Source organism: Lithobates pipiens, unplaced genomic scaffold (assembly GCF_037356315.1).
Source record: "Lithobates pipiens isolate NorthernLeopardFrog02 unplaced genomic scaffold, aLitPip1_a1.2 Scaffold_8, whole genome shotgun sequence".
NCBI lineage: Eukaryota > Metazoa > Chordata > Amphibia > Anura > Ranidae > Lithobates > Lithobates pipiens.
In genome coordinates, this window is record NW_027507903.1 from 55760134 (window position 1) to 55786652 (window position 26519).

Sequence of the window (26519 nt, forward strand, 5' to 3'; positions counted from 1 at the left end):
AATGGAATCTTCCCCTTGTACTCAACTCACTGTCAACTCACTGTCTCAACTCAGTAACATGAGGTCCTCTGCTAAAGCCACTTTCCTAGTAGCCGTTACCTTGGCTAAAAGAGTCCTGGGAGATTGAGTGACTAGGTCACGAAGACCTTTTCTGACATTCTATCCGGACCAGGTGGTCCTTATTCCTAGGCTCAGCTCAAATACAAAGTTACTTCAGGGTTCCTTAAGTTTCCAGATATTGTCCTGCCTATATTCAGGACCCTGGGGTCCACTAAAATATTTGAGAGCATGCCAGCAAGTTACTTCCTCCTTCACACGCTCTAACTGCCTGTCTGTCCAGCACTGTGGCAGTAACATAGCGACTGTGGCCTGGATTGTCCAGTTCATCCAACAGGCTTTCAGAGCTAGGTGTCTGGCTCCTCCGGAGACATTAGTGGCACACTCTACCAGAGGTACAGCGGCTTCATGGGCGGCATCCCGCCACGTGGCTCCAGACCTCATCTGCAAGCAGCCTCTTGGGCCTCAATTTTGCGTCACTGAGTCTGCTCCGCTATCTTCTGTGGACTTGAGTTTATAAATCCTGTTGTTTGACAGATCAAATTAAATTTATTTCTGTTCAACATACCCACCCATGTGGATTGGCTAGTTATTTCCCACACTGAAAAAAATGAAAATTTATTGTCAAATACTTACCATAATTTTCCTTTCCTGATGGACTCCATGGCAGATGGAGTTCCCACCCATCGGTCAAGAGTAGACTAGTTACGGAACACAGTCTATACAGGTGAGCTCAATTTTAAAGGGTAGGGGGTCCTATAGCATTGGAGAGGAGGCGGGGTTAACCCATACGTAGGCTGCCATGGAGTCCATCAGGAAAGGAAAATTACTGTAAGTATTTGACAATAAATTTTCCATTATATATATGTAATTGTTTAAAACTAATAACAATTTTTTTTATACACGCACACACATGTACTTACCTACATACTTACCTAACTTATCTATCAGATAAATAATTTCAACTTTTTTTTGTTTTTGTTTTTTGTTTTGTTTTTTCACACACACACATACTTACCTACATACTTACCTAACTTACGTAAAACTATTTTATTTATTTTTTATTTTGCACACACATATACTTACCTAACTTACTTAAAGGATAACTAATTTAAACTTTTTTTTTTTTTTTTTTTTGTTTTTGTTTTTTCACACACACACATACTTACCTACATACTTACCTAACTTACCTAACTTACCTAAAACTATTTTATTTATTTTTTATTTTGCACACACATATACTTACCTAACTTACTTATAGGATAACTAATTGAAACTATTTTTTTATTTGTTTTTTTTTTTATTTTTTTTTGTATTTTTTTATTTTTTTTGTTTTTTTTTATTTTTTTGGTTTTTTAGCACACGCACGCACACACACACACACATACTTACCTTTGTACATATCTAACTTACTGGGATAAATGGGGGAGTTATTTTCAGCTGCTGGAGGTCATCCCAGTTGATGGTGCTGAAGAACGGATGACTACGGATATCTCCGTTCTGCCCCAGACGCTCCGTAGGGTTTTCATGCATAAGCTGAAAAATGAATAAACTTTGTTTATAATTCTCCATCTCCTCAATTTTCAAATAAAATGAAAAATGACGCTCAGACTTTTTATACATCTCCTCCTATACCTAACACTTATTATGACGCAAACACGTCACCTAATCTTAGAACTTGAATTCACCTTTACACTGAAGCCTTAAACTTTAATAAATAAAAATAAAGTGAAGAAATTCTAACTCATCACCTAAACCTCAAATTTTTCCTGATCCCTCATCTCACGCCGAGAATAAAACCATAACTGTTACCCTAATTCTAACACCTAACCCTACCCCTCCCCCTAACATAGGACTCAACATTCAAACCTAACCCCCCAAACCTAACTGTAGTTGACCCCTCAGCCTCCTTACTAAGTCCAATCATTGTATTCTATAAAAGTATGAGTAGTCAGAGGTATTACTACTATGGGGATAAGTACCTGAGCCCAGGTAGGAGCGCACACTTCTATTGATCTCTAAGTCATATATTGTATGTAGCCTCGGGGGGATTCATGCCTCCAGAATCCCCGATAACTAAAGGGATTTATGGCTCCAGAGATACTTTAACAATTTGATTAAAAGTTCAATGTACTTGGCAGGACAAGAGGTGAGTATAAGGGGGTGCTCACACTTAACACTTTTCTAGAAATCAGATGTGTCAGTGTAAGGGAGGTGTGGTGTGGTGTTATCTATGACTATAATGAACAGATGTAATGTACTTACCTTTATAATCAGATCCTCCAGATGACAGTCCAAGCCATAAGCTGGCACAATGGAAGCCTTGCATCGCTTGGCTGGTACTCCGGTGGACAAAACGAACAGCATCACTCCAAGAGAAAACCAATCCACGGCCGAGGAATATGGCTCCCCTGTATAGATCTGTCAAGAAAAAAGATGAGACTTGTAAGCTTTATTACACAAATGATCAGACAACAACTACAATATAGTAATTACTACACAAGGACAACTCATATGTCACATAGCTCTGATTTCAGTGGACTATCCTTAGTATGGAGGATTTGTCCTGGAAATATCCCTTGTCTTTAGATGTGATCAAATCTATACTAAATTCCACGCTTTCTGAATGTTACAGTTAGGGCTCATTTACACTTGTGATTGGTGAAAACAAGGGTTTAAGGAGCACATTTACACCCCCACTACCACTACCCTTAAACTGCAAAGGCAGTAATACTGGGGCGTACACATGCTGCGGACAATGCAAAAATGATACCCCTGTCCTATTCAGCAATACAGCTACTAAATGTGACCCATTTCGGTGAATGAGCCCACGCTGTAACCACGTATAATGAATGTGGTTGCAGTGCGGTGGTGCGGCATTTACAGGGTTAAAACAGGCAGTGATGAGGCAACACATCGCCTCCTCACCACCTGTCAAATGCCTCTGAAAGGTGATCCACTGTAGATCGGTTTTCGAGGTGTGTAAATATTAGTTAAATGTCTAAACGTAGCCATAGACCTGGTTCACACTGGAATATTGCATTTTGACAGAAGATTGGGTGTATGCGTGGGTTCCATGCATTTCTGCTGCATTTTTGGACTCTGCCCCATTGACTTCTGTTAGGTAGCGCACCAAAAGTCCTTCATTCCTCATCTTTGGTGCAATTAAAAAAAAAAATTGGGCAAAGACGTGTGACCTAATAAAAGTCTATGGCACCACGGCTAAAACTGTAGCAAAAACGCATGGAAACTGTGCATACACCCGCGCTGCACACAAAACACAGCACTCCAGTGTTATCCCGGCCTTAGAAAAAGTTGAAGAAGCATTAGATGGGGACAGAAGAAGTCGGACTTTGCTGGTGGGCAGTAGGAAACATAACAAAACATTTCAGTTTCCTTTCTAGTCATCTCTCTGTTAGCAGAGTGCTAGTCCACATGATTAGAGAAGCTCTCTGGTAAGAGATGATACACTCCCATTACTACCAATATAAAAGTGCTGACATAGCTAGCAGGACTAACATGACTTACCTCTGGGGCAATATATCCGGGGGTCCCCACTTCATCTTCTCCTTGCTCTGTCGCTAACCCGAAATCCCCGATTCTTATGTGTCCGTCTCTTCCGATGAACACATTCTTTGGCTTTATATCCCTGTAGATAAAAATGCATTATCAGTAATCTGTATATGTTTGAATAGGCTGCAAATGCACAACAACAGTCCTTATATCAGACATGCACCATTTTTCTTTTCCCAGGCTGCCACAATGTATGGTAGTGTGTTACCTTGTGTTGTGGTGTGCTGCAATGCATTGATGTTGGAGGAACATGAATTGGTAATGTATTAATATGTGTATGTTCCTTTAAAATTAATTTCATGTCCAATATACAGCTTACTGACTGTAGGCTGGGATCACACTGGTGCAGTGTGTGCACAGTAACACACCTTATGTCATAGGTTAATGTGCGTTGTATTCACTGTTCACTGTTAATTTTGTCGACTAAAATATTTTCGTCAGGTAAATTAATACTATTTTAGTCGACTAAAATATGACTAAAACTAAAATGGCATTTTAGTCAAAAGACTATGACTAAAATTAAATTGATATTTGACATCAAAATTAAGACTGGACTACCACGTACAAATATATAGGGGGCATCTAATAAGCTGCTAAAAGAAGAAAAAAAAAAAGGCTTTTCTTATCTTTTTTCTTGATATTTAATGTTGGTAATATAATGATAATGCAATGGCATCACAGTTGATAGAGTTTGCATTTTTTTTATTTTATTTTTTTATATTTTCAAGTTGTACTTCTGCTTGTCAAAAAGCAATCTTTTTGTTTGTTTATGAAACTTGTTTTTATTTATAAAGATGTTCTATATCACAGCAGCTAAATCTGTGCCTGTAGTGCATGTTCCACCCTTTATACCATAAATAATAACATGTTATTCGATTTTTACTCCATGAGTATATAATGCGTTTGGCAATTCAAAAGAAATGCTTAAATAATGCATTAAAATGTAACTAAAACTAGGTTTTAGTCGACTAAAATGTACTGGAGATTTTAGTCAAATAAAATACGACTAAAACAATTTAGATGATTAAAATACGACTAAAACTGGATTTTAGCCAAAAGATTATAACTAAAACTGAATCGAAATTTGACGTCAAAGTTAACACTGGTTGCATTAAGGCAGCCCACTCATTTGAATGTTCTGCCTAACACACTAAAACGCACAAATAAAAAAAGGATGTGTACAATTTGTAGTAACGCAGCACACCATAACGCATGGAAGTACCTTTCTGTGCATTGTGGCGTGCTGCAACATAAATGCATTGGCAAGGTACATTAGGGGTGCCATTAACAATGAAGAGCACCTCAGTGCACCAACTTGGATAATGCACATTGCTACTTGTTGCGGTAATATTTGTCTTACAGCAACACAGCAGTGACACCCCAGCCTAAAAGTGATTATAAAGGGAATTTTTCTTCTAAATAAAAAAACATGTTATACTTGCTCTATGTAATTGTTTTGCACTGAGCAGCCCCCATCTTCCTATTCTTGGGTCCCCCGCCAATGGTTGTGGCTTCTCCCCCTTTCTAAGTGCCCTTACAGTAAACCACTTTCTATGGGGCACTCATGCAGGATCACTCCCAAGCCACACTTTGTGTGTCCATTGACATATACAGCACAGCTTGACTCTGCCCGCACTCACCTTACAGGCTGTGATTGAAAGCAGCAGGAGCCAATGGCTCCCAATGCTGCGTCCATGACCAGTGAGGAGAGCGGGGGAGGCAGAGAGAACCGCCACTCTCGAGCACATCGCTGGATCGAGATCAGGCTCAGGTAAGTATAAGGGGAGAGGGGGCTGCACACATAGAATGCTTGGAACGAATTAAGGTAAAAAAAAAACTTCTGTGTATTACTGTATACTGAATATTAATACTTCAGTTTTGTTGCAGACAATGGGGTTGATTTTCTAAAACTGCTGAGTGAAAAATCTGGTGCAGCTGTGCATGGTAGCCAATCAGCTTCCAACATCAGCTTGTTCAATTAAGCTTTGACAAAAAAAACTAAACTTGGAGGCTGATTGGTTTCTATGCAGAGCTGCACCAGATTTTGCACTCTCCAGTTTTAGCAAATCAACCCCAATATGTTTCAGAATCACAACATTTACCAACCACTTTGTAGCTGGAGGACCTACCATATTGGATATAAAGGTAGGTAATTGTTTAGATTGTCCTCACACTACAGTTGTTAGTAAATGTTGTCGAATAAACAGATGAAATGTAAAGTAAGAACCAGGCATGTATTGGGCATTGGGACTACAGGGAGTTTCCCGGTGGGCCGATGGCTCAGTGGGCCACTCTGATGTAAGGGGGCTGGTGATGGGCCACTCTGATGTAAGGGGGTGCTGATGGAACACTCTGATGTAAGGGGGTGTTGATGGGACACTCTGATGTAAGGGGGTGCTGATGGGACACTCTGATGTAAGGGGGTGCTGATGGGACACTCTGATGTAAGGGGGTGCTGATGGGACACTCTGATGTAAGGGCTGCTCATGGGACACTCTGATGTAAGGGGGCTGCTCATGGGACACTCTGATGTAAGGGGAGCTGCTCATGGGACACTCTGATGCAAGGGGGTGCTGATGGGACACTCTGACGCAAGGGGGTGCTGATGGGACACTCAAAAAGTAAGTGGGCTCTTCTGGATGAAGTCCAGGGCCAAATTTCTGTCCCAGTCCAGCCCTGGTAAGAACTATTTGTGGGAAGCAGTAGAATAAAGACGAGAACTTACCGATGGATAAAGCCTTTCTCATGGAACTGTTGGAGGCCAATGATGCATTCGGCAGCGTAGAATCTATTGGAGGAACAACAAAAAATAATTTATAAACTTCCAATATATATATATTCTAATACAGAAGTAAATAGAATGTATTTTCATGTGTATGTTCAGAAATACCCCTAGGTGCTCCCAGTTCACAAACAAAACCATTATCAAAGCTGCTCTATTCAAAAACACACAGAGAGCTGCAGGAAGATTTTATATTTTAGAGAATGGATCATGGGACATCTGAGAATTATTCCTTGCTGTGACTGCAGGGCTGGCTTGGTCAGTTGTGTTCTCAATTGTCTGTGAAGCCCCAAACTTCCCCCATGTCTATTATAGGGGTGTATGTTCTTCTTTTGTATTGTGGTGTCCTACAGGTGAAGCCTTTGTTACTATGGTATGATGTAGCACAATGTGAGTCAGTGGTGCTTTCATTGTTAATGACGGTACCTACCTGATGGTGTCGATGTCAAAGTCTCCCTGTTCACCCAGGAGATGAAGATCCCCTCCGCTGGCGTGCTCCATGGCAATCCAAAAATAGTCCTAAAATAGCAAAAAGTTTAGAATTTAGTCATTTACTTACCAATACTATTACATTCTACAATAATCCAAGTCCTAGATCATTTAAAAACACTCAGAACTTTCTAGTAAATTGTTCTGAGAAGACATAAATGGACATAGTTTTGGGTACTGTAGATGATGTTAATGTTTCTTATTTTTTGTGAAGAAATAGCTTCTGCAAGATACTAGATAAGGGACATAATAGCTGCATATTCATTTGGCAATTTACAAACTATTCTGTCCTTTTTTATTATCTTTGTTCGCTGATCTCCCCTTCCTGCTAATGACACAGAAGCGACATGTGAAACGTCATTTCTGGGTCTTGGCGTCACTTCATCCAGTGCATATGGTGGGGGAAGAAACTAATGGCGGTGATCTGCACTCTGTTAGCATTGGAGGGCAGGTGAAACATCAAGACTGCTGATGTCTTATTAAAGAGACCTTGTCACCACAAAATACACCATATAGGGGACTTTAAATCCCCTATGTGGTGTATTTAATGCAAACAGTTAAAGTTACAGCCAAGCACTTAAACCTTCCCCAAATTTTGAACCCCACCCCCACATACACGCACATGTGAACACAAATGCATGCGGCGGGGTTGCAGAAAAGCATCAATGGTGCTACACATGTTACATACCGCCATGCACACCAAAGTGAGAGTAATAATTCTGGGCCCATTATTCATAGTTAACTCTAAATTGATGACCTGTAGGGGCATTTAAACCTCCACCTATGAAAAATATGGGGTACAGAAGTTTATCACTGTTTCACGAGCGCATGCAATTTTAAGGCTTGGCATGTTGGAAATGTATTTACTTGGCACAAACTGATATTTTATATTTAACAAATCGGGCAATATATTGATTTTATGTCCTAAAATTACTTTCAGGGCATTTTTTACTGAAATGTTGTCTTGTGCTGTGCTAATATCATGTGATATAAAAATTGTAACTCCCTGTATTTATTGTATTCTCTAAGGTATCTGCTTTCAGAAAATATAATGTTTTGGGGGTTCTATTTAATCTTCAGCCCTAAAAAGATTTTCTAAACATGTGTGCAAAAAATCCAAACACAGTTCTGGCAGAAAAATGATTATTTGGTGGTCAGTCGTGTGGTTTCCACATTCATCCCCCCTGACCACTCTGCAACAGCACTTTTGTGGCTCATCGGCTATTGCTAACTGCTAATCAGAGGGGGTGAAGTGTTGGTTCTCTACAACAGTGAGAGATGGTCGGCCCCACACATAGTGATAGTGAGGATACAGGTAGAGTCCGGCAACTTTCCTGTCTGGCATCTATTATAAGATTAAATGGCCAATTTTGTCTTATCTGACGCTCAGGAAGAAGATTTGTAGTCATACCTTTGACTCCCAGGTCAGGTGGCGTTGAATGAGGAAGGGACAGCCGACGACCGCATCAAGGGCCTTCCTCTCCATGTAGATCTGCCGTCTCAGATGTTTGGAAATCCTGATGGATTTGAGGGCCACTTTCTGCTTCATTGTTCTGTCCTTAACCAGATCCACCTACATTGTACAGAGAGGAACAGATATTATACAATCTGAAATAAAGTAAATAGTTTCCTATGTCATGGCTATGTAGATGATGATACACAAAGGTGACTACACTAGAGGTGTTACTATGTTAGGAGTATGAGTGTTTCCTTATAATTCTAACAGTGATATATCCAGTACATATATATATATATACAGGATAATTTACAGATAATTGTTGGGTGGTATTCATGCCTAAATGTCAATGTCAACAATGATAACTTTTTTTACCTGTATTGTTTGCTATAGATGATTGCTGATCTAGTGTGGCGGCAAGAATTTTCCTCATACAAGACTTTGGGGAACATTTAGCTTCAGCACCACAAAGCAGGACCCAATAACTGCTAGACCAGGGCCACTCGGGTAAGTAACATTCTCTTTTCAGCCCCCCCCCCCCAATCTTTGCGGCTAAGGCCTCATGCACACTGAATGTGTTTTCTTCTGCTTCTAATGGCATTTTTTTTCTGCCTTATCGCTCCTGCATGTTAGCCTATGTGTCCATACACACATCGGACTTTAGGTACTTGATGCCCCTAAATACGTGTAAATACTCCTAAGCACAAGGCATTCTGGCCATTATTTTAATGGTCAAAATAAATTATTATTCTGGCCGATGAAATGAATTAACGACCAAGCGTTTGACGTGTCTCAATGTGTTACAAGAGTTTACAAGTGACAAGAATTTTTTCTACCAAAACTCTTCTGCAAGGAGGAAAGAAGTCTAGGAGAGTTAGCGCTAAGTGTGCATGAGGCCTAATTGTACCGGAGTTCTCATGATAAACATCCTCACTAGAATGTAAATGACAGTTTCTGCTGTGCGATTTCAACAATGGAAGAGCAGTGATCATATTAGGAGTTGTTACCCTAAGCAACCAATCAGATGTTATCTTTCACCAGCAGTGAGTACAATGTTTAGGATAACTGCAGATTGGTTGCTTGTGGGTTATTGCACAGTTCACACAGCTGTTTGTGTAAGACACCAATAGATATACAACAATAAAGACTAAATATAATACTTACACGTCCAAAGCTGCCTTTTCCCAGATGTTTCCGAAATTTGAACCGCTTCTCCAGGGGTATCTCCTGTCTTTTTTTCAGATGGTCTCCTGTTGAATAGAGGTGAAAGATTGTATGATTGAGCTACATGAATGCTATTATGAGTACCAAATAAACATATAACATATATAAGTGGTGGAGCCTATTGGCGATGACATCATCACACTTCATTCACCAGAGTTCAGGCACATTCCGACTACTATTTGTGGAAGTATACACCTAGATGCGCTGTATCTATTACCTTTACTTGGAAGTGTTTTGGACATTTTATCTGCTTTTAATAAACTGTATCGGTGAGCACTAGAAGTTCATTTTCCATTCCATGTATCTTCCTATATGGTGATAGAAATTGGGGATTTTCCTTGGCGGAGAAAGAGTGAACACCATCCGTTAACCCCTGCTGGGGAATGCACTGTTTTGATCTCCCATTACTACTGAGATCATTACTCTGAGGTGAGCAGATTAAAGTTTCAAAGAGTGGAGTATTTTACCACACAATTGGAGTTTTGAAAAGGAAAGTGAGATTTGAGCACTTTTTGAGACTTGTTTGAATATCATATATGCACTGCTTTGCACTAGAGATTAATTATTTACTGTTTGTTGCACATTTTTCTGACTGACTTTGTCATTTTTAGGCTGACTGATGCAAGCATGCTGGATATGAATTTCTGATGATTTTTATTGCCTTTTTCTATGCCCATGTGAAACTTTGTTCTTGTAAGTGTACTACATTAAAGTTTTATACATTTATACAAGCGGGCTTCACTATGTTTTGTCACTTCTTGCCTTACACGGTATGTGTAAACTATTGGAGAGCTGGAGTCTGAAGTGTTTTGACAGCCTAATGTACGATGATTGAGGAGGATTGACATCAATTTGAATGCACCACATTCCAATGATCATCTTTCTATCTGAGAGGAAATAAAAGTTTTGTTGCCAGAAAAAAAATTTGATGCTCCACTCTATTTAATAATCTGGTAAGCAAATTCGATACACATTGGTGCTGTGTGATCTTTCCTGCACTTCTTGTTAAAGGTGGAGGTCTCCTCGTCATCTATTTCTTACCTTGGTTTCTTCAATGATGGAACGTGTATAAGCGCTGCACCTTGGACTATATAATTGGAGTGTAGCGGACATAACCCTTGCAGGGCTGCCTTGACTTATTGGGCTTACCAGTTACCTCCTCTTGGCCTGCTCTTACACGTCTAGGGGTTCCCAGGGTTGATACCCAACGACTCGAACACTGACACGGATAAAGTCCTTTTTAAAAGGTTTTATTTTGCAGTAGTAACATCCAATAACACAGTCTCTCATGGGAACAGAGAGCACAGGTGAAGAACTCAGGCACCTTGAACTGCAGATCTAACAAAGCCTCTAATTCCACCCAGAGAGTAGCCACTCGCAGTTGGGTACTTCAAGGCTGAGCAGATCTCTAGCCAGAGATCATGGCAGTCAGCATGTTGACTCAAAACTTGAAACAATCCTATGAACGTGTACAAGTTGTAACTACAGGTGAACAGGAACCTTTTTCCTCAGTACCTGGAACATTCTCTGTCTCCTCAATGGTACTAGAAAAACATGAATTAGTCAATGTCCTTGTCGGCCCTCCTCCAAAGAGTCCTCCCCCGGTCACTTCCACGAGTATCCAAGCCGAGAACACACCCGGACACCTTGAATCCCCCCTCAGTTACTGCGCCTTGGACCAGCAGGTTCCGAGACTCGGGAACAGACGGATCCCTGCCCCAGACCAGGCAGGTCTATTAGGGGCCTCTAACAGGAACATGTTGCGGGATGTCAACCCCCCCCCGTGAAGCCAGAGTGATGGTAAGGCCAACTTATGTAATTAACCCTCAGAACCCCTACTGTTCTGAGGCAAAAACTAAATTTACATGCGTATGACATTTTGTCCAAAATGCCATCCGCTACAGGAGTTTTGAAAAGAAAATTGGGATTTGAGCACTTTTTGAGACTTGTTTGAATATTATATATGTACTGCTTTGCACTGGAGATGAATTATTTACTGTTTGTACATTTTTCTCTTTGCACAGTTTGGATTGTTGGTTTTCTCATTTTACATTTGTGTAATATTTGGGATTTTTATACATATATATTTGTGGGTAACACTGCACTCTTTCTGGCTATTTGTGCTCTTATGAGTATGTGACTTATTGATCATTTTATTTGAAAACAGTATAAAGGAAGATCACTGTGTTCTGATGGTTTTTAGGGACCATTTATGCCATTGCAGTGTGGTGTATTGCATTAACATGTGCATAGCTCCCAACTGTCCCTGATTTCCAGGGACTGTCCCTGATTTGGAGAAATGTCCCTCCATCCCTCATTCCTCCTCATTTGTCCCTCATTTTTTATATGATCCATATAGATGTATATAAAATGTACTTTATCTATCAAAAAGTGTTTCCCAGAGCTAAACCTTTCATCTGATTTCTAAATTGCTGCATTTGTAAATTTCAGAAGCCAATATAAAGGAATAGTAGTGGTAAAAAAAAGCACTTTTGTGTGTTTAACCAATCTTTTTGTACAATTCTCCTTTAAGGGGGTGTGGCAGTGGGTGTGTCCTATGCCTGCATACTTTTGCTGATAGGTGTCCCTCATTCCCATCTCAAAAAGTTGGAAGGTATGCATGTGTGATACTGTATGTTTAGTGGGCATCAAATTAAAGCAGCCAATTTAGTTAATGGTCTTGCAAGTCATTAAAATGCAATACAAAATGTAACTGCACCATGTTTTTCATTGCAACACACCACAACATGGCACAGCATCACAATGCATTGGCGGTGTGCTTCAATGCAGGGGTGTTGTGGTTCCATTCAGTATGATACCCATCATATCATTGTTCATAACTTGTATTGCTGCAATACAATAGTGTGCATGCATTGCTGCAACATTTCAGCGTTCAGCAATAGTGTGAATGGGTCCCTACTCTTGGCTAAGTTTAGATGTGCGGCAAACGTTTCTGCCTCTCTGACAGAGATCTGTAGTGGATTGCTTTTCAGAGGCAGTGAGGTGGTGATGCATCTGGTTAGTACACATTAATGCTATGTTTTCAATTGCAATGCAGCAATTTTAGCAAGACATGGCAAGTTTGATGCAGTTCCACCTGTCTAATTCTCCCATGTAAGTGAATGTGAACGATCCGCTGCTGCAAGGTAAGAGCTTGTCTCACAGTTGCGGTGTGGGCTTGCTGTGCAAAATCATCATCATCATCAGGAGGTGGCAGTACGAATGTTTGAACATTTCCTTTCACCGTCCTCTGAAAAGAAGTGATCTATCGCAAAACGCTTGTCGTGGGGCCATAAACAGTGCTGCTATTCAGTGGCATTGGGAGGGGGGGGGGGCTGGAGCCCCGAATGGGTCCCCGAAAAACCCCGGGATGCACAACTGTATTAGTAGCCCAGAGTGCCGCCGAGTCACATAGCAGGTCCCGCCTTCTGGAGCCTGCAGCGCCTATGATGGAGGTCTCACTGGTCCAATGGCGTCCATCATAGGCACTGCAGGCTCCAGTAGGCGGGAATTACAATGTGGCTGCCGTTCCACTGTGATAACCCCGCTCAGATCTCCTCTCTTCCTGCCTGCTGTGATGATGGGAGCACCGCTCACCGCACACCATGGCTGATCTGAGCTGCTGCTGCAGGACACACAAGTATCCTGGTCAGGTAGGTCATTGTGCTCCACTACCGTCAGTGTATGTAGGTCAGTGTATGTAGTCAGGTAGGTCAGTGCATGTCAGGTAGGTTAGTGCGTGTCAGGTAGGTCAGTGTGTGTATGTCAGGTAGGTCAGTGCATGTCAGGTAGGTCAGTGTATGTCAGGTAGGTAGGTCAGTGCATGTCAGTTAGGTCACTGCATGTCAGGTAGGTAGGTCAGTGTATGTATGTCAGGTAGGTCAGTGTTTGTCAGGTAGGTAGGTCAGTGTATGTCAGGTAGGTAGTTCACTGTGTCAGGGTGGTGAATTTAGTGGTCAGCATTGATGGGCACCAGTAAGCCAGGCAGCAACCAGCAAAAAACCCTGCGCCACAACTGTCGCCACCAGGCTTGGACTTCGGGCTGAAGCTCCTGGTCTTTTTGCCACCTACCAACTCCCCTGCTGGTATTGTGAAAGGAGACTTTGAGTTTTAGGCTGCGGTCACACAGAAAGCGATGCCCATATACACTATATTGTTAAAAGTATTGGGACGCATGCCTTTACACGCACATGAACTTTAATGGCATCCCAGTCGTAGTCTGTAGGGTTCAATATAGAGTTGGCCCACCCTCTGCAGCTATAACAGCTTCAACTCTTCTGGGAAGGCTATCCACATGGTTTAGGAGTGTGTCTGTGGGAATGTTTGACCATTCCTCCAGAAGCGCATTTGTGAGGTCAGGCAGTGATGTTGGATGAGAAGGCCTGACTCACAGTCTCTGCTATAAATCATCCCAAAAGTGTTTTGTTGGGTTGATATCAGGACTCTGTGCAGGCCAGTCATGTTCCTCCACCCCAAACTCACTCATCCATGTCTTTTTGGACCTTGCTTTGTGCACTGGTCCAAATCATTTGGTGGAGGGGGGTTATGGTTGCTTTTCAGGGGTTGGGCTTGGCCCCTTAGTTCTAGTGAAGGGAACTCTTAAGGCATCAGCATACCAAGACATTTTGGGAAATGTCATGCTCCCAACTTTGTGGAAACAGTTTGGGGATGTCCTCTTCCTGTTCCTCCAACATGACTGCACACCAGTGCACAAAGTCCCACCCTGAAATGCATTACCAGACCCCCTCATTTTCCTGCAGTGTGTGATATCATCCTCCTGAGTTCCAGACCTCCGGCTGTTTCCTCGATGAGCTTTTCCATTGAGTTGCAGGAGAACGATCCATCTTCAGTGCTTGTGCCCCGTGCACTTACCTGTAAAGCCCTGCAGAAGCTGATCCGTCTCCATTACATCAGATGCCGGCAGCAATCCAGACTGGAGGGATGGATACTACGGAGGCTTCTTGATATGCTTTTCATTTCTTCTTCTTCAGTCAGTGCATATAGTGCGTGTTTTTATTATCCATTTTAAATAAAATCTACAACTGTACACCAAATTAGTGGGACCCTCTCCTTCTCTTCTTTATTACATGAATTGGCCAGCGGGATGTACCCAAGGTCATTCTTTCATAGAGGTGCTGCAGGTGAGGAAAGTGTTCATATATATAGAACATCATAATAATATGGACTCTTGGGACTGGTTCACAGCAACCTCTGCATTACAGTGCAGCAGCTGGTGTGCAGTGCGATCCGCCTGAGCTCAGCACAGTGATGAAGAGCTGAGTTTGGTGGATTACGCTGTTTCCTTTTTTTATATACAAACTTTATTGAGATGTTACAAAGGCATCTCACAAAGTTCAAACGCTGGCGACACAGTGCAATGCAGTGGATTGCCTCTCATCGTACTGCATTGATAAGAGGTAATACATGCAGTACCCTTTTCATTGCACACACCACCAAAATACAGTGCTGTAAAACTGGGCAAATAGGAGACAAAGAATTTTGCTTTGTCCATGTGGTGGGACTGTGCTGGAATAGCCGCCCAACACAATCCCACCACATCCGATGTTAATATACGCTTAAAGAGGTTGTAAAGTCAGAAGGTTTTTTATCTGTGTGCAGCAGCCCCCCTCAGCCCCCTACTACTTACCTGATCCCCATCTCTGTCCAGCGATGTCTACAAGTGTCTCAGCTGTCTGGGACTCTCCCTCCTGATTGACTTAGACACATCAGTGGCGTCATTGGCTCCCACTGCTGTCAATCAAAGTGAGTTAGCCAATCAAGAGTGAGAGGGGGCAGGGCCCAACCATGGCTCTTGGCTTGGGTTCCTCCATAGCAAGCTGCTTACTGTGGGGGCACCCAAAAGAAGGGAGGGGCCAGGAGCAGCGAAGAGGGACCCGAGAAGAGGAGGATATGGGCTACTCTGTGCAAAATCAACTGCGCAGAGCAGGTAAGTATAACATATTTGTTATAAACATCACTTTTACAATCACTTTAAGGACATTTTATTCTCAATTTATCATACAAGGGGTGGCATTTCTTTTTTTTTCTTTAATTTTTTGTTTTAGTAAAGCTTGTTTTGTTTTTTCAATTACACAGATGGATTGATTTAGGGTACATATTTAAACTATTGGAAAATGTGTATAATTTGACTTTACTTTATGAGTACTGTAATAAATGGTGTTATGTGATGAAGATTGCCTTTGCTCATTTTGCCCTGTATGGGTCTGTTGGTTTATGGAGAGATGTAAAAATGGAGAGCTCTGGTGATAAAACACTTGTGACCCATTTATTAGGGTAAAGGAGAAGTTCACTTTTGGGGAAAAAAATAAGAAATCAACATATTTCTTTAAGAAATTAAAATATGTGTTTTATTTCTTTCCCCCCAAGGAGCCTGCAAAGCATTACACCTGTGATCAGTGGCTAGAGAAAAAATGGTATTTCAGTATAGAATATGTATATTAGTATTAGTATATTATTAGTATATTAGGAACTGTCTTAAAAAAGTAAAATGTATATATAGATAGATAGATATAGAGATATAGATAGATAGATATCAAACTATATATATATATATATATATATATATATATATATATATATATATATATATTTATACATATATATACTGTTAAATTAACATAAAGTTGCCCTCATATGTAAAAGTTATATTAGACTAGAATACACTAGAATTATTATGTGAAATAATGAGACTTTAACATATAGTGTAAAACCTTTATTTTATATGTCAAATTACACATCCTGATAACGCTGGAAGGTTTCTTAAGACATTTATCAATAACTTTATATTGGTTTTAGAAATGAGTATAACAGAGTTGCATTTTTTTACAATAAAAATAAGATATGCCGGTTCTGACAACATTGTACTGTTTAAAATGTAAATATTAACCATGAAAGTATAGTAAGTATTACTGATCTATCTCTATGTGTAGTAATGGACACTTGTTCTGGGAGAAACCCATTGACTCTCATTACTGACCCCCTTTTAGAAATCCTCTTTCTGGCGGCCATAGTTTGGAGTCCCTGACACAGAACAAATGAGAAATACATATCTGGGACTTGTTCTTGTTCAGGGAGTCTGTATGAAAGCCAGCAGAGTAACATGACATGAGGTCACTAATATCTGAATCTATATCCCTAAATACAGATGTCCCCAATATTCCTAATTACCAATATATAAAGGTCTATTTTTGTATTCAGCATTGTAATGTCAGTGATTAACATGAATGGCAGCAATACAGCACACATTTCCTCCCCGGTGTGTCAGTCTACTCCCCCTCCCCCTCCCCTTAGCCCCGCCCCCTCCACTAGTCATGGCGGCCATCTTTTAACTGTCACTGAGAGTTTTCAGCCAATAAACCCTGAAAAGTAACAGAAAAGTTCTCACTATTTGTGATCATTCCTATCAGAAAACATGTATATTACTGGAAATTAGTGGATTACAATAAATTCTCCCATGTATTACACTTTGGGTGTCACCTAAACATAATATACATGATTTCTGGCTGCCTAACCTGTCTCCATGGCTACCTGACTGCACTGAGTGACCCCTAAATCTACCTAAATCTACACTAAACGTAATACCTGTATCCCAAATGGTATATATTAGAGTGTAAGCTCCTAGTGTGAAGTGTATATAGAGTGTAAGCTCCTAGTGTGAAGTGTACATGTCTGTATACAACTTACCATGCTTTGTCCCTCTGGACTTCAGCGATTGTTCAGCTCCCCGGCGTCTTCTCTTCCTCCTCTCCTCCTGGGGCTCGTCCTCACTCATCTTCCTCTTCAGCTTGTCTGGCTGACGATGATGAGTCTTCTCCATCCTCTTCTTTCCGTCCATTTCTCTTCTTTCTGTAAAAGAGTCTCTGCAGAGAGCACAGCACACCACCTCCCTCTCTGGCTACACCACTGCAGAATGACAGTTGCTAGGGTGCACCTGATGAGGGTCCTGTTACTAGGACCCCAGCACTGAGCCCCGGTCTGTCCTTCCTGTGCCTGATATTAGTGCAGAATTGGGCTGCAACCTTTTTTGGATATTTGGATTCTTGGATTTTTGGATGGGACCTTTTAAATAAAGTCGATTTTGATATAAAACCTCATCTCTGGTTATTTTTAGCCCTTCATAAAGAAGGCAAAACAAATCTTGATACCTGAATATGGCTTTGCAGCTGTGACCTGTGTTAGTAAAACTGTACATTTCATCGCAACTACTTTGTGTATCCAGGTGAATTATACCTTGTTTTTTTCAGGAGAAATTGGGCTTTCAGTTAGATATAAATAGTAAAGTATATCTCCTAGTTTTTTCTTAACATCATAGCAAAACTGGCACAAACTAAACAACATTTTTTTTCTAAATGTAGCTTTATGTTTCTTGCTATTACTATAATCTACCATTAAAGAGCGACCCAAAACTAATTCCCCTGCTCCTTATAATTGCAGCAATACTGCATATGTGCATGTTATTCCTTGTTTGTACCCATAGTAGGGCCCTCCAAAAACAATATTGCACATTTAGCTGTTTTATTATCCTACCTAAAAACACAGCGTCACTGACACTAAGGCCGCGTACACACGCGGGGACTGTTCGCTCAACTTTGTTCGTCAAACAGTTTCAGCGGACAGTCCGCTCAAAATTAGCATGGACGGACTTGGCCACACACGACGAACGAACAGTCCGCTGAAACTTGCGCGATGACGTGAACGGCACGTACGACGGGACGAAAAATACGACGTCCTATACACTGCAATACAACCTTCGGCGTGTAAATCCTTTCTGAGCATGCGCGGAACTTAGTTTGACGAACAAGCCTACACACGAGGGGACTGTCCGCTGAAACAAAGTTTCAGCGGACAGTTTTTCGGAAATTCCGAAAAACTTTGTTCAGCAGACTGTTCGCTGAAACTGTCCGTTGAAGCCCACACACGAGCGGACTGTCCGCCGAAACACTGTTCAGCGGACAAAGTTGAGCGAACAGTCCCCGCGTGTGTACGCGGCCTAAGACACCCAAAAACTGCCGATAAGGGTCGGGTGCTTTTGCAGCGTTGTGGTGAGCTTTTTTTAAGGTCACATGACCTTAAAGAAAAAAACTATTTTGCAGCACTTTTGGAAGTGCTTCCCATTCATTTCAATGGAGAGGGGTGGTTTTGAGGTGCTTTTTAAAGCACTCCAAACATGCACCACAGATGCTGCTTGCAGGACTTTTTGCTCCGCCCCACCAGCGCATTGACCCAGTGTGAAAGCATCCATCAAAATTAATGGGAAACAGTTTTGAGGCGCTATTTTAAGTGCAAAAGTGCCTGAAAAGCACCTCAGTGGGAAAGGGGTCTGATACTAAATTACAAAAAAGTTATTTATTTATTTTTGTTTGTTTTTTCTGGGTTTTTTTTAATTCGCTGACCCTGACCTTTGACCCTAAGTCTAATTATGACACCGATCTAGACCTGATCTAGCTGTTTTAGCTTTATTTATTTTTGAAGGGGTCCTTCACATGTGCAGTACTCTCTGAAGAGTGATGTGTGTTTAAAACACTCTTCAGAGAGCAATTGTATCACTATCTCACTGCCTGATTTAACCCCTAGATCCCTGCACTAGTGTGTTGCACTGTCTTTCCAGGCGGCCCTCCAGTTGTTGCGAAACTACAAGTCCCATCATGCCTCTGCCTATGGGAGTGATGCTTGTAACTGTTAGCCTTGCAATGCCTCATTGGAAAATTGTAGTTCTGCAACAGCTGGAGGGCCCCCAGTTTGAGACCCCTCTTGTAATTTCTTCCCCGTCTAACGCACTCCGTTCCGCAGTGTGTGACAGCCGGCGACAGAAATGTCGCCCTTCTCCTAGAAGCGGAACACTTTGCAGCTGTACAGTACAAGAAACAGAGAAGGAAGGACATAGGAAACACTCATATTAACCTAATTGTGGTCCATTTAGGCAGTGGCGTCACCTAGCCTGGCCTACTCCAACCAAAATGAAAGGGAAAGTTTTGGCTTTTGATACTCTTTAAGACATCATTTGCAGATTTATTGAGCATGTTTAAAGTGTGATGAGTCTTCATAGGAATCAGTGGAATGACAAAAGACAACTTTGACCTAGTGGTTGCAATATTTATTTATTTTATTTTAAATTATGGATATAAAAGCAGTTGTAAACATCCCTGGCAATGTTACTTTCCCAGTCTCTGCCACTGTTATATATATAAAAAAAAAAACATATACAGAATACTATTACATGTATAAACCGTATACATCGGTCTAAATACACTTAAGAAATAGAAACTGTGCCTGCGCTGTAAGTAAAGTGCAATCAGTGGGAAAAAAAGGGGAGAGGACAAAAAATTAGCTTATTGTGCCCTGACATGTGCAATTCATAATAAATGTTTATCACAAAAAAGGGTAATGGATAAATTAAAATGTTTATATGCAGAAAATAAACAGTTCATTCAGTGAAAATGTTCATTCAGTAAAATATAAATCCATGTCTTTTTTGCATTCTTTTGCATTTATGCTTTGTATTGACAATAAGAAACACGGATGTAAATCCGTGCAAAAACGTTTTTTTGCACTGACTTGTATTTTTATTTTTTTTGCTCAGATTGATATTGTTTATTTCTTGCTGCTAATACAATGCATAAATACAAAACGGACACAAGACACGGAAATATATTTTACTAAATGAACATTTTTACTGAATGAACTGTTTATTTCCTGTATATATACACATTTTTATTTATCCTTTCCCCTTTCTTGTAATAAACATTTATTATGAATTATGTTATGGTACAATAAGCACTTTTTTTTGTATAATTTCCACTGATTGCACTTTATTTACTGGCGCAGGCACAATTTCTATTTCTTAAGTTACACTATATAGGAGAAGTGTGAACCTCAGCACATACTGGTTAGCGCTGGAGTATTTTTCATAATTTTTTTAAGTGGTCTAAATACACTATTTTAAAATTTAAAAAAGCTCAAAAATGTAAACACTTATCAATAACTTCAACCCATGAATTTGTTTTCCAGGCAGCTCTACTACATGATACAGTGGAAGATACAGACACAATGATCCTGAAAAGCAAGGAGAAGTTTGGACAAGAGGTCAGGAAGATTGTGGAGGAGGTGACAGATGATAAGACCTTAGCAAAGATGAAGAAAAGCAGCTACAGATTGTTCATGCACCCCCATCACAGTCACAAGGCCAAGCTGGTCAAACTTGCTGATAAATTGTACACTCTATGAGACTTGAACCAAAACTCTCCAAAAGGTAGGTATTCCTGCTGGGAGAATCATAGCTTTGTCCAGTTATATAATTGCTGCATTCTTTTCTTAAAGCGGAGTTCTGGCAAAAAAAATTTCCTCACCCAAAGCCGATCAGTCCCCTCAGCTCTGGGTGCAGGCACCGGCATTGCTAGTGTAGCGGGGTCTCTTGAAGGACTATAAAACTACTGTTCCCAGAACCCCGCTGGTTCCCAGGATGTTTTGAGTTATGTCTCAAAGACTCATGGGGGAGGATATATAAGGAGGGGGAGAGGCCTAGTTCTTCCTCTTTGGACACCCCCCCTCTCTTCAAGCAAGAGGAGATCTGTGCTGAACTGCTGAGGCACAAGGCCTGAAGCCTGGGCCTTGTGCTCTTTTCCAAAGAGCTCTCTGCCAGCCTAGTTGCACCTGAGAGACATTTTCTCATTCCTTGCTGCAGTACACCAGAAGGATTGAAGATTCGGAGGTCGGTGGATTCCTGTTCCTAGACGAAAAGGCAGAGAAACCGGCCTTGGACTTGTCCGGGTGGTGAGAGCTGTTTAAAGACAGATGCTTTATCTTTATTATTCGTTTGGATTACAAAGTTGTTCTTCAAGTGCACCACCGAAAGATTGCTAGCGAATATTGTTTTACTGGACTTCCATCTAGATCAGTCAGGCCTGACTGCATAGGTAGATAGTGCTGGGTGTTAGTTTACCCATGCGGGGAAGTAGCTGAAAAAGGGCAGCGTCAGAGTTGCATAGCAATACTTTATTGTGCTGATTACTCTGTTTATCTTTATTACTGGTTACTGCAGGGACCTGCTTATGTGTTGCAAACCAAATGTTCAATTCATGTTATTCCTTTTATAAAACAACAAGTAAAGTCAGTTATATACTTTCAAGGATTGTCTATGAGCTTGAGTTATCCACCCACGCACACACACATATTTAGAGTATAAGCGATTTAATGTGTATTGCTAGATACTAACTGTGCCAAAGTGGGTAGTGCAGATTGCCGGGGGGTTGGCGGAGCTGTGCTCAGGACCCAAACCAAACTTGCGGCCCTCTTAAGTGAGGGTATCGATATACGTGGGGGCTCGTAAATCCGGGATTTCTGAGACAGCGGTGAACACGCCAGAGGTACCGGCATGGACCCACAGGGAGTCAGAGCATGGTGTGAAGCGGCTAAGGCCGACCCAAGTCAGTCAGTGGTCATTAGCCTCCCAGGGGAGAAATGGTCGACTGAGACCGTAGAGGAGTTAATGAAGTCAGTGTCCCCAGACCATGAACCATGGGTGATGGAGATAAAATCAGACCCAGACATCTCATATCAGTATGCGCTAGTGGAATACTGGGATGGGATGCCGGAGGCTTGCAAGCGCAACCGTGTACGGACACAAGACAACAGATCCTTTAGGTTGGCGCACACAATAAAGGAGGAGCCTTCGCCAACGGGATCACCGCAGGCTGCGGCCCGTACCTCACCCGAGAGTCTCAGATCAGCACCGGCCACCCTTAGCGCAGAACTGTGTGCTGTCCTGGGGGAGATTGTGGCCCAGTGCAAGAAGGATCCCACAGATTACCCGATGTCGGGGTACAGGAAACTCTGGATGTTTTCAGGGAGGAAACCTGTACCTTCGGAAGAAGAGGGATTTGAAGATTGGTTAGATAGCGCAACTCAGGCACTAGAGGAATGGGAAGTTCCAGAGCGCAGAAAGAAGCAGAAGATTGTGGAAAGTCTAAAGGGGCCTGCTCTAGAGGCCATACGCAACCTGAAGATGAGCAGGACAGACTGTAATGCGCAGGAGTACCTAGATGTACTACAGACTGTGTTTGGTGGGACAGAGAAAATCTCTGAGCTTGCTTATCAGTTAGAGCATTGCTACCAGAAGAAAGGTGAAAAACTATCAGACTACATGGGACGTTTAGATAAAATCTTGCATAAGATGATCCTAAAGAAGGGGATCAGCCCAGGAAAAGTAGATGAGGCTCAACAGGTACTGAGGGGAGCTCAACCCATGGATCCTATTGCATGGACACTGCGTGCCCGACAGGATGGGAAGAGTCTGGAGTACACTGACCTCATCCGAATGATCAGAGAGGAAGAGGCCCTACTGGAAGAGAAAAGGGAAGAAGATCTCACCGAGCCCGTCAAACAACCGGTAGCAATAATTACACCGGCCATGACTCCCGCTAGAGATAAGGAGCTGGACACTTTGAAGTTACAGATGTCCCAGGTGATGGAGATGTTGACTGCTATGATGGCGAAAGGTCAAGGGGGAGCCGAGAAACCAAGTCCTAGAAAGGAGTTGTTTCCAGATACACCAACACCAAGCCCCACTCGAGACCGAGAAGAGATGCTATGCTACAACTGCGGGGGCAGTGGCCACTTCGCCAGTAGATGTTCCAGTCCCAAGAAGAAGAAGATAGATAACCGCCAGCCGGCGGGAAACTTCAGAGGGCCCCGGTGAGGGAGTCAACCGGGTGTCCATGTCTTTCAGTGAACTCCAAACTGAATAGAAGGAAGAGAGAGAGAGAAAACCAGACCCCTCAGAAGGAATGTCTACAAATAAGAAACGATAACATCCCTCAGCGGGTTTGTACTCCCATTACTGTGGGGAGGGTCAATGCATACCAGACTCAAAAGAGAATAAAGTCTAAAACCAACTGGATGAAGACGGGTCCCTAGAAGAGGGTGGCCTCAACCCGGCCCTACCCAGAAGAATTGGTCGGCCCATCCCCCACTGTCTCCATCCAGGTGGAAGGAGTCTACACGAAGGCCCTCCTGGATACTGGAGCTCAAGTGACTTTGTTGTACAGAGACTTCTATGATAGGCACTTGAGCCATTTGCCTATACAGAAGATAGAAGAGCTGGAGATATGGGGCCTGGGAGCTCAGAGTTTCCCCTACGATGGTTACCTGCCCATAAAGCTGACCTTCGATCCATCTGTGGCGGGGAAAACAGAGGTGTTTGACACCCTGGCAGTTGTGTGTCCTAGACCGCCCGGGGCCAGCAAGATGTCCCTCATCATAGGGACCAATACGGATCTGGTGCGAAGACTTCTGACCCCTCTAGTGGAGACGAGAAACCATCAAGATCCCAATATCCATCCCATGCTGAAGACAGCCTACCAACGGTTGGTCCTAGAGCAGAAGACCCCAGGAGAGGGGATAGGGAAGGTATGGAGACTTGGGAGAGAGGGAGTGGTGCTGCAGCCCGGAGGGGTAGCCTGCCTCAGGGTCACGGTGAAGCTTACCTGGGAGCAGCCTGGCCCCTTTGTCATGCTGGAATCCGGTCCAAGGGAGGACCACTCAGGCCTGGAAGTGATACCGGAAGTGATTTCAATCAAGGCCCTGAAGAAGGCTCGAGGAAGAGTCCCAGTGAGTGTGAGAAACCCTACGGAGAGACCCATAGAGATCCCTGCCAGGATGCTGTTGGGGCAGGTGAGTCCTGCGGCCCCAGTCAGCTGGTCAGAAGTAAAAGGAACGGGTGAAGGAGGAGATGTTTGGGAGAAACTTTCCATGGAGAACCCGGACCTACCTGGAGCCTGGAAGGAGAGAGCCAAGGCCCAGCTGACTAGATGGGAGAGGATTTTCTCAAAGGATGAGTTTGATGTGGGATGTGCCAGGAGTGCCACCCACCGAATCCGCCTCCAAGAAGACAAACCCTTCAGGGAAAGGGTTAGGCGGGTCCCTCTAGCTGATCTGGAGGATCTAAGGGAGCAGCTTGCAGAGTTGAAGAAGACTGGTGTGATTCGGGAGTCTAGAAGTCCCTATGCCTCCCCCATAGTGGTGGTCAGGAAAAAGAATGGGTCGTTGAGGCTTTGTATTGACTACAGGACTCTCAACAGGAGGACCATCCCTGACCAGTATACCACACCGAGAATAGAGGATGCCCTACAGAGTTTGGCTGGTGGTTCAGTGTAATGGACCTCAAGAGTGGGTACTACCAAATCCCCATGCATCAGGAAGACCGAGAGAAGACAGCCTTCATAACCCCAGTGGGATTCTTCGAATTCAACAGAATGCCTCAGGGCCTGTCTGGAGCCCCTGCTACCTTTCAACGCCTCATGGAGAAGACCGTTGGAGACATGAACCTCATAGAAGTCCTTGTGTACTTGGACGATGTCATTGTCTTCGGGAAAACTTTGGAAGAACATGAGGCCAGGTTGGAGAAGGTGTTGAGAAGACTCAGCGAAGAGGGACTCAAGCTTTCTCCCGAGAAGTGCCGGTTTTACCAATCCTCTGTGAACTATCTGGGACACATAGTGTCTGAAAAGGGAGTGGCTACAGACCCTGAGAAGTTGGAGGCAGTTACCTCTTGGCCAAGACCGACAACAGTCACAGAGCTCAGATCTTTCTTGGGGTTCTGCTCCTATTATAGAAGATTTGTGGATGGGTTTGCCCGGATTGCCAAGCCACTAAACGAATTGCTCAAGACTGAAGGAGAAGAGGATGGCTTGGGACTTAGGAGGGCCGGTGAGTCGGTTCAAGATCAGTGGAACCCAAGGTGTGAAGAGGCTTTCCGAACCTTGAAGAGGAGCCTTACCACGGCCCCAGTCCTGGCCTATGCCGACCCCACCAGACCATATGAGCTACATGTCGATGCCAGTCATGAGGGCCTAGGCGGAGTGCTCTATCAAGAGTATGAAGGGCAGCTGCGACCAGTGGTCTATGTGAGCCGGAGCCTGACTCCCTCGGAGAAGAACTACCCCACTCATAAATTGGAGTTCTTGGCCCTCAAATGGGCAGTAGTAGACAAACTGAAGGACTATCTCTATGGGGCGGAGTTTACCGTAAAGACAGATAACAATCCTCTGACCTACCTCTTCACTACTGCAAAGTTAGATGCAACCGGACACAGATGGTTGGCTGCATTATCCGGATTCAACTTCAGTCTAAAGTACAGACCAGGGGCTGGAAATAGGGATGCAGATGCCCTGTCCCGAAGATCTCATGTCATGGTCAATGACTGGGAAGACTGGACCCAGGTAGCACCGGAAGGAGTGCGAGCACTCTGTCAGGGTGCTGAGTTTCAAGCAAGAGGGGGCCCCAGAGCAGAGGAGATAGGAGTCACCGCAGTGGGAGTCCCTCAACCCTACTGTGGGGTAACTCAACTAGCAGAGGAACTCCTGCCAAAGCTGTCCAGAAAGGAGCTGAGCTATGACCAATTGGAAGACCCCATGGGGAGATTGGTCCTTGAAGCTTTGGAGAACGAGAATCCAGAGGGACTTCGACATCACCCTTCCAAGGAGGCTCGCCTGCTGAGGAAAGAGTTGGATAAGCTACAAGTACATCAGGGAGTGGTCTACCGAAGGGACCCCTCTGATAACTCAGAAGATAAGTGGCAGTTGTTTCTCCCAGAGAAGCACCGAGAGACGGTACTAATTGCCTTACATGACCAGCATGGCCATCTAGGGGCGGAGAGAACTTTCCAGCTTGTCAGAAGCCGGTTCTATTGGCCCTGTATGAGGGCAGAAGTGGAGGAATATTGCCGTTCTTGTGCACGATGCATCCAGAGGAAGACTCTACCCCATCAAGCTGCCCCAATGGACCACCTACAGAGTCAGGGTCCAATGGATCTGGTGTGCATTGACTTTCTCTGCCTCGAACCCGATTTGAGTGGATTGGGAAATGTTCTGGTGATAACCGATCATTTCACTCGTTATGCCCAGGCTTTCCCCACCAAAGACC

The 26519-nt window shown here is 43.0% G+C and overlaps 1 protein-coding gene across 1 annotated transcript in view; it reads right to left on the bottom strand.

Annotated features, from left to right (window-relative positions):
- The window catches only part of LOC143961957 (ribosomal protein S6 kinase alpha-3-like), a 57581-nt gene extending 43094 nt beyond the window's left edge, over positions 1-14487 (bottom strand). The window contains exons 1-8 of the mRNA XM_077471299.1: positions 14454-14487; positions 9522-9607; positions 8313-8474; positions 6843-6931; positions 6356-6418; positions 3586-3706; positions 2323-2478; positions 1471-1593 (exon numbers count right to left, since the gene is read on the bottom strand). Of these exons, the coding sequence (XP_077327425.1) occupies positions 1471-1593; positions 2323-2478; positions 3586-3706; positions 6356-6418; positions 6843-6931; positions 8313-8474; positions 9522-9607; positions 14454-14487 (834 nt within the window). The remainder of the gene's footprint in view (positions 1-1470; positions 1594-2322; positions 2479-3585; positions 3707-6355; positions 6419-6842; positions 6932-8312; positions 8475-9521; positions 9608-14453) is intronic.
- Positions 14488-26519: the final 12032 nt, after the last annotated feature.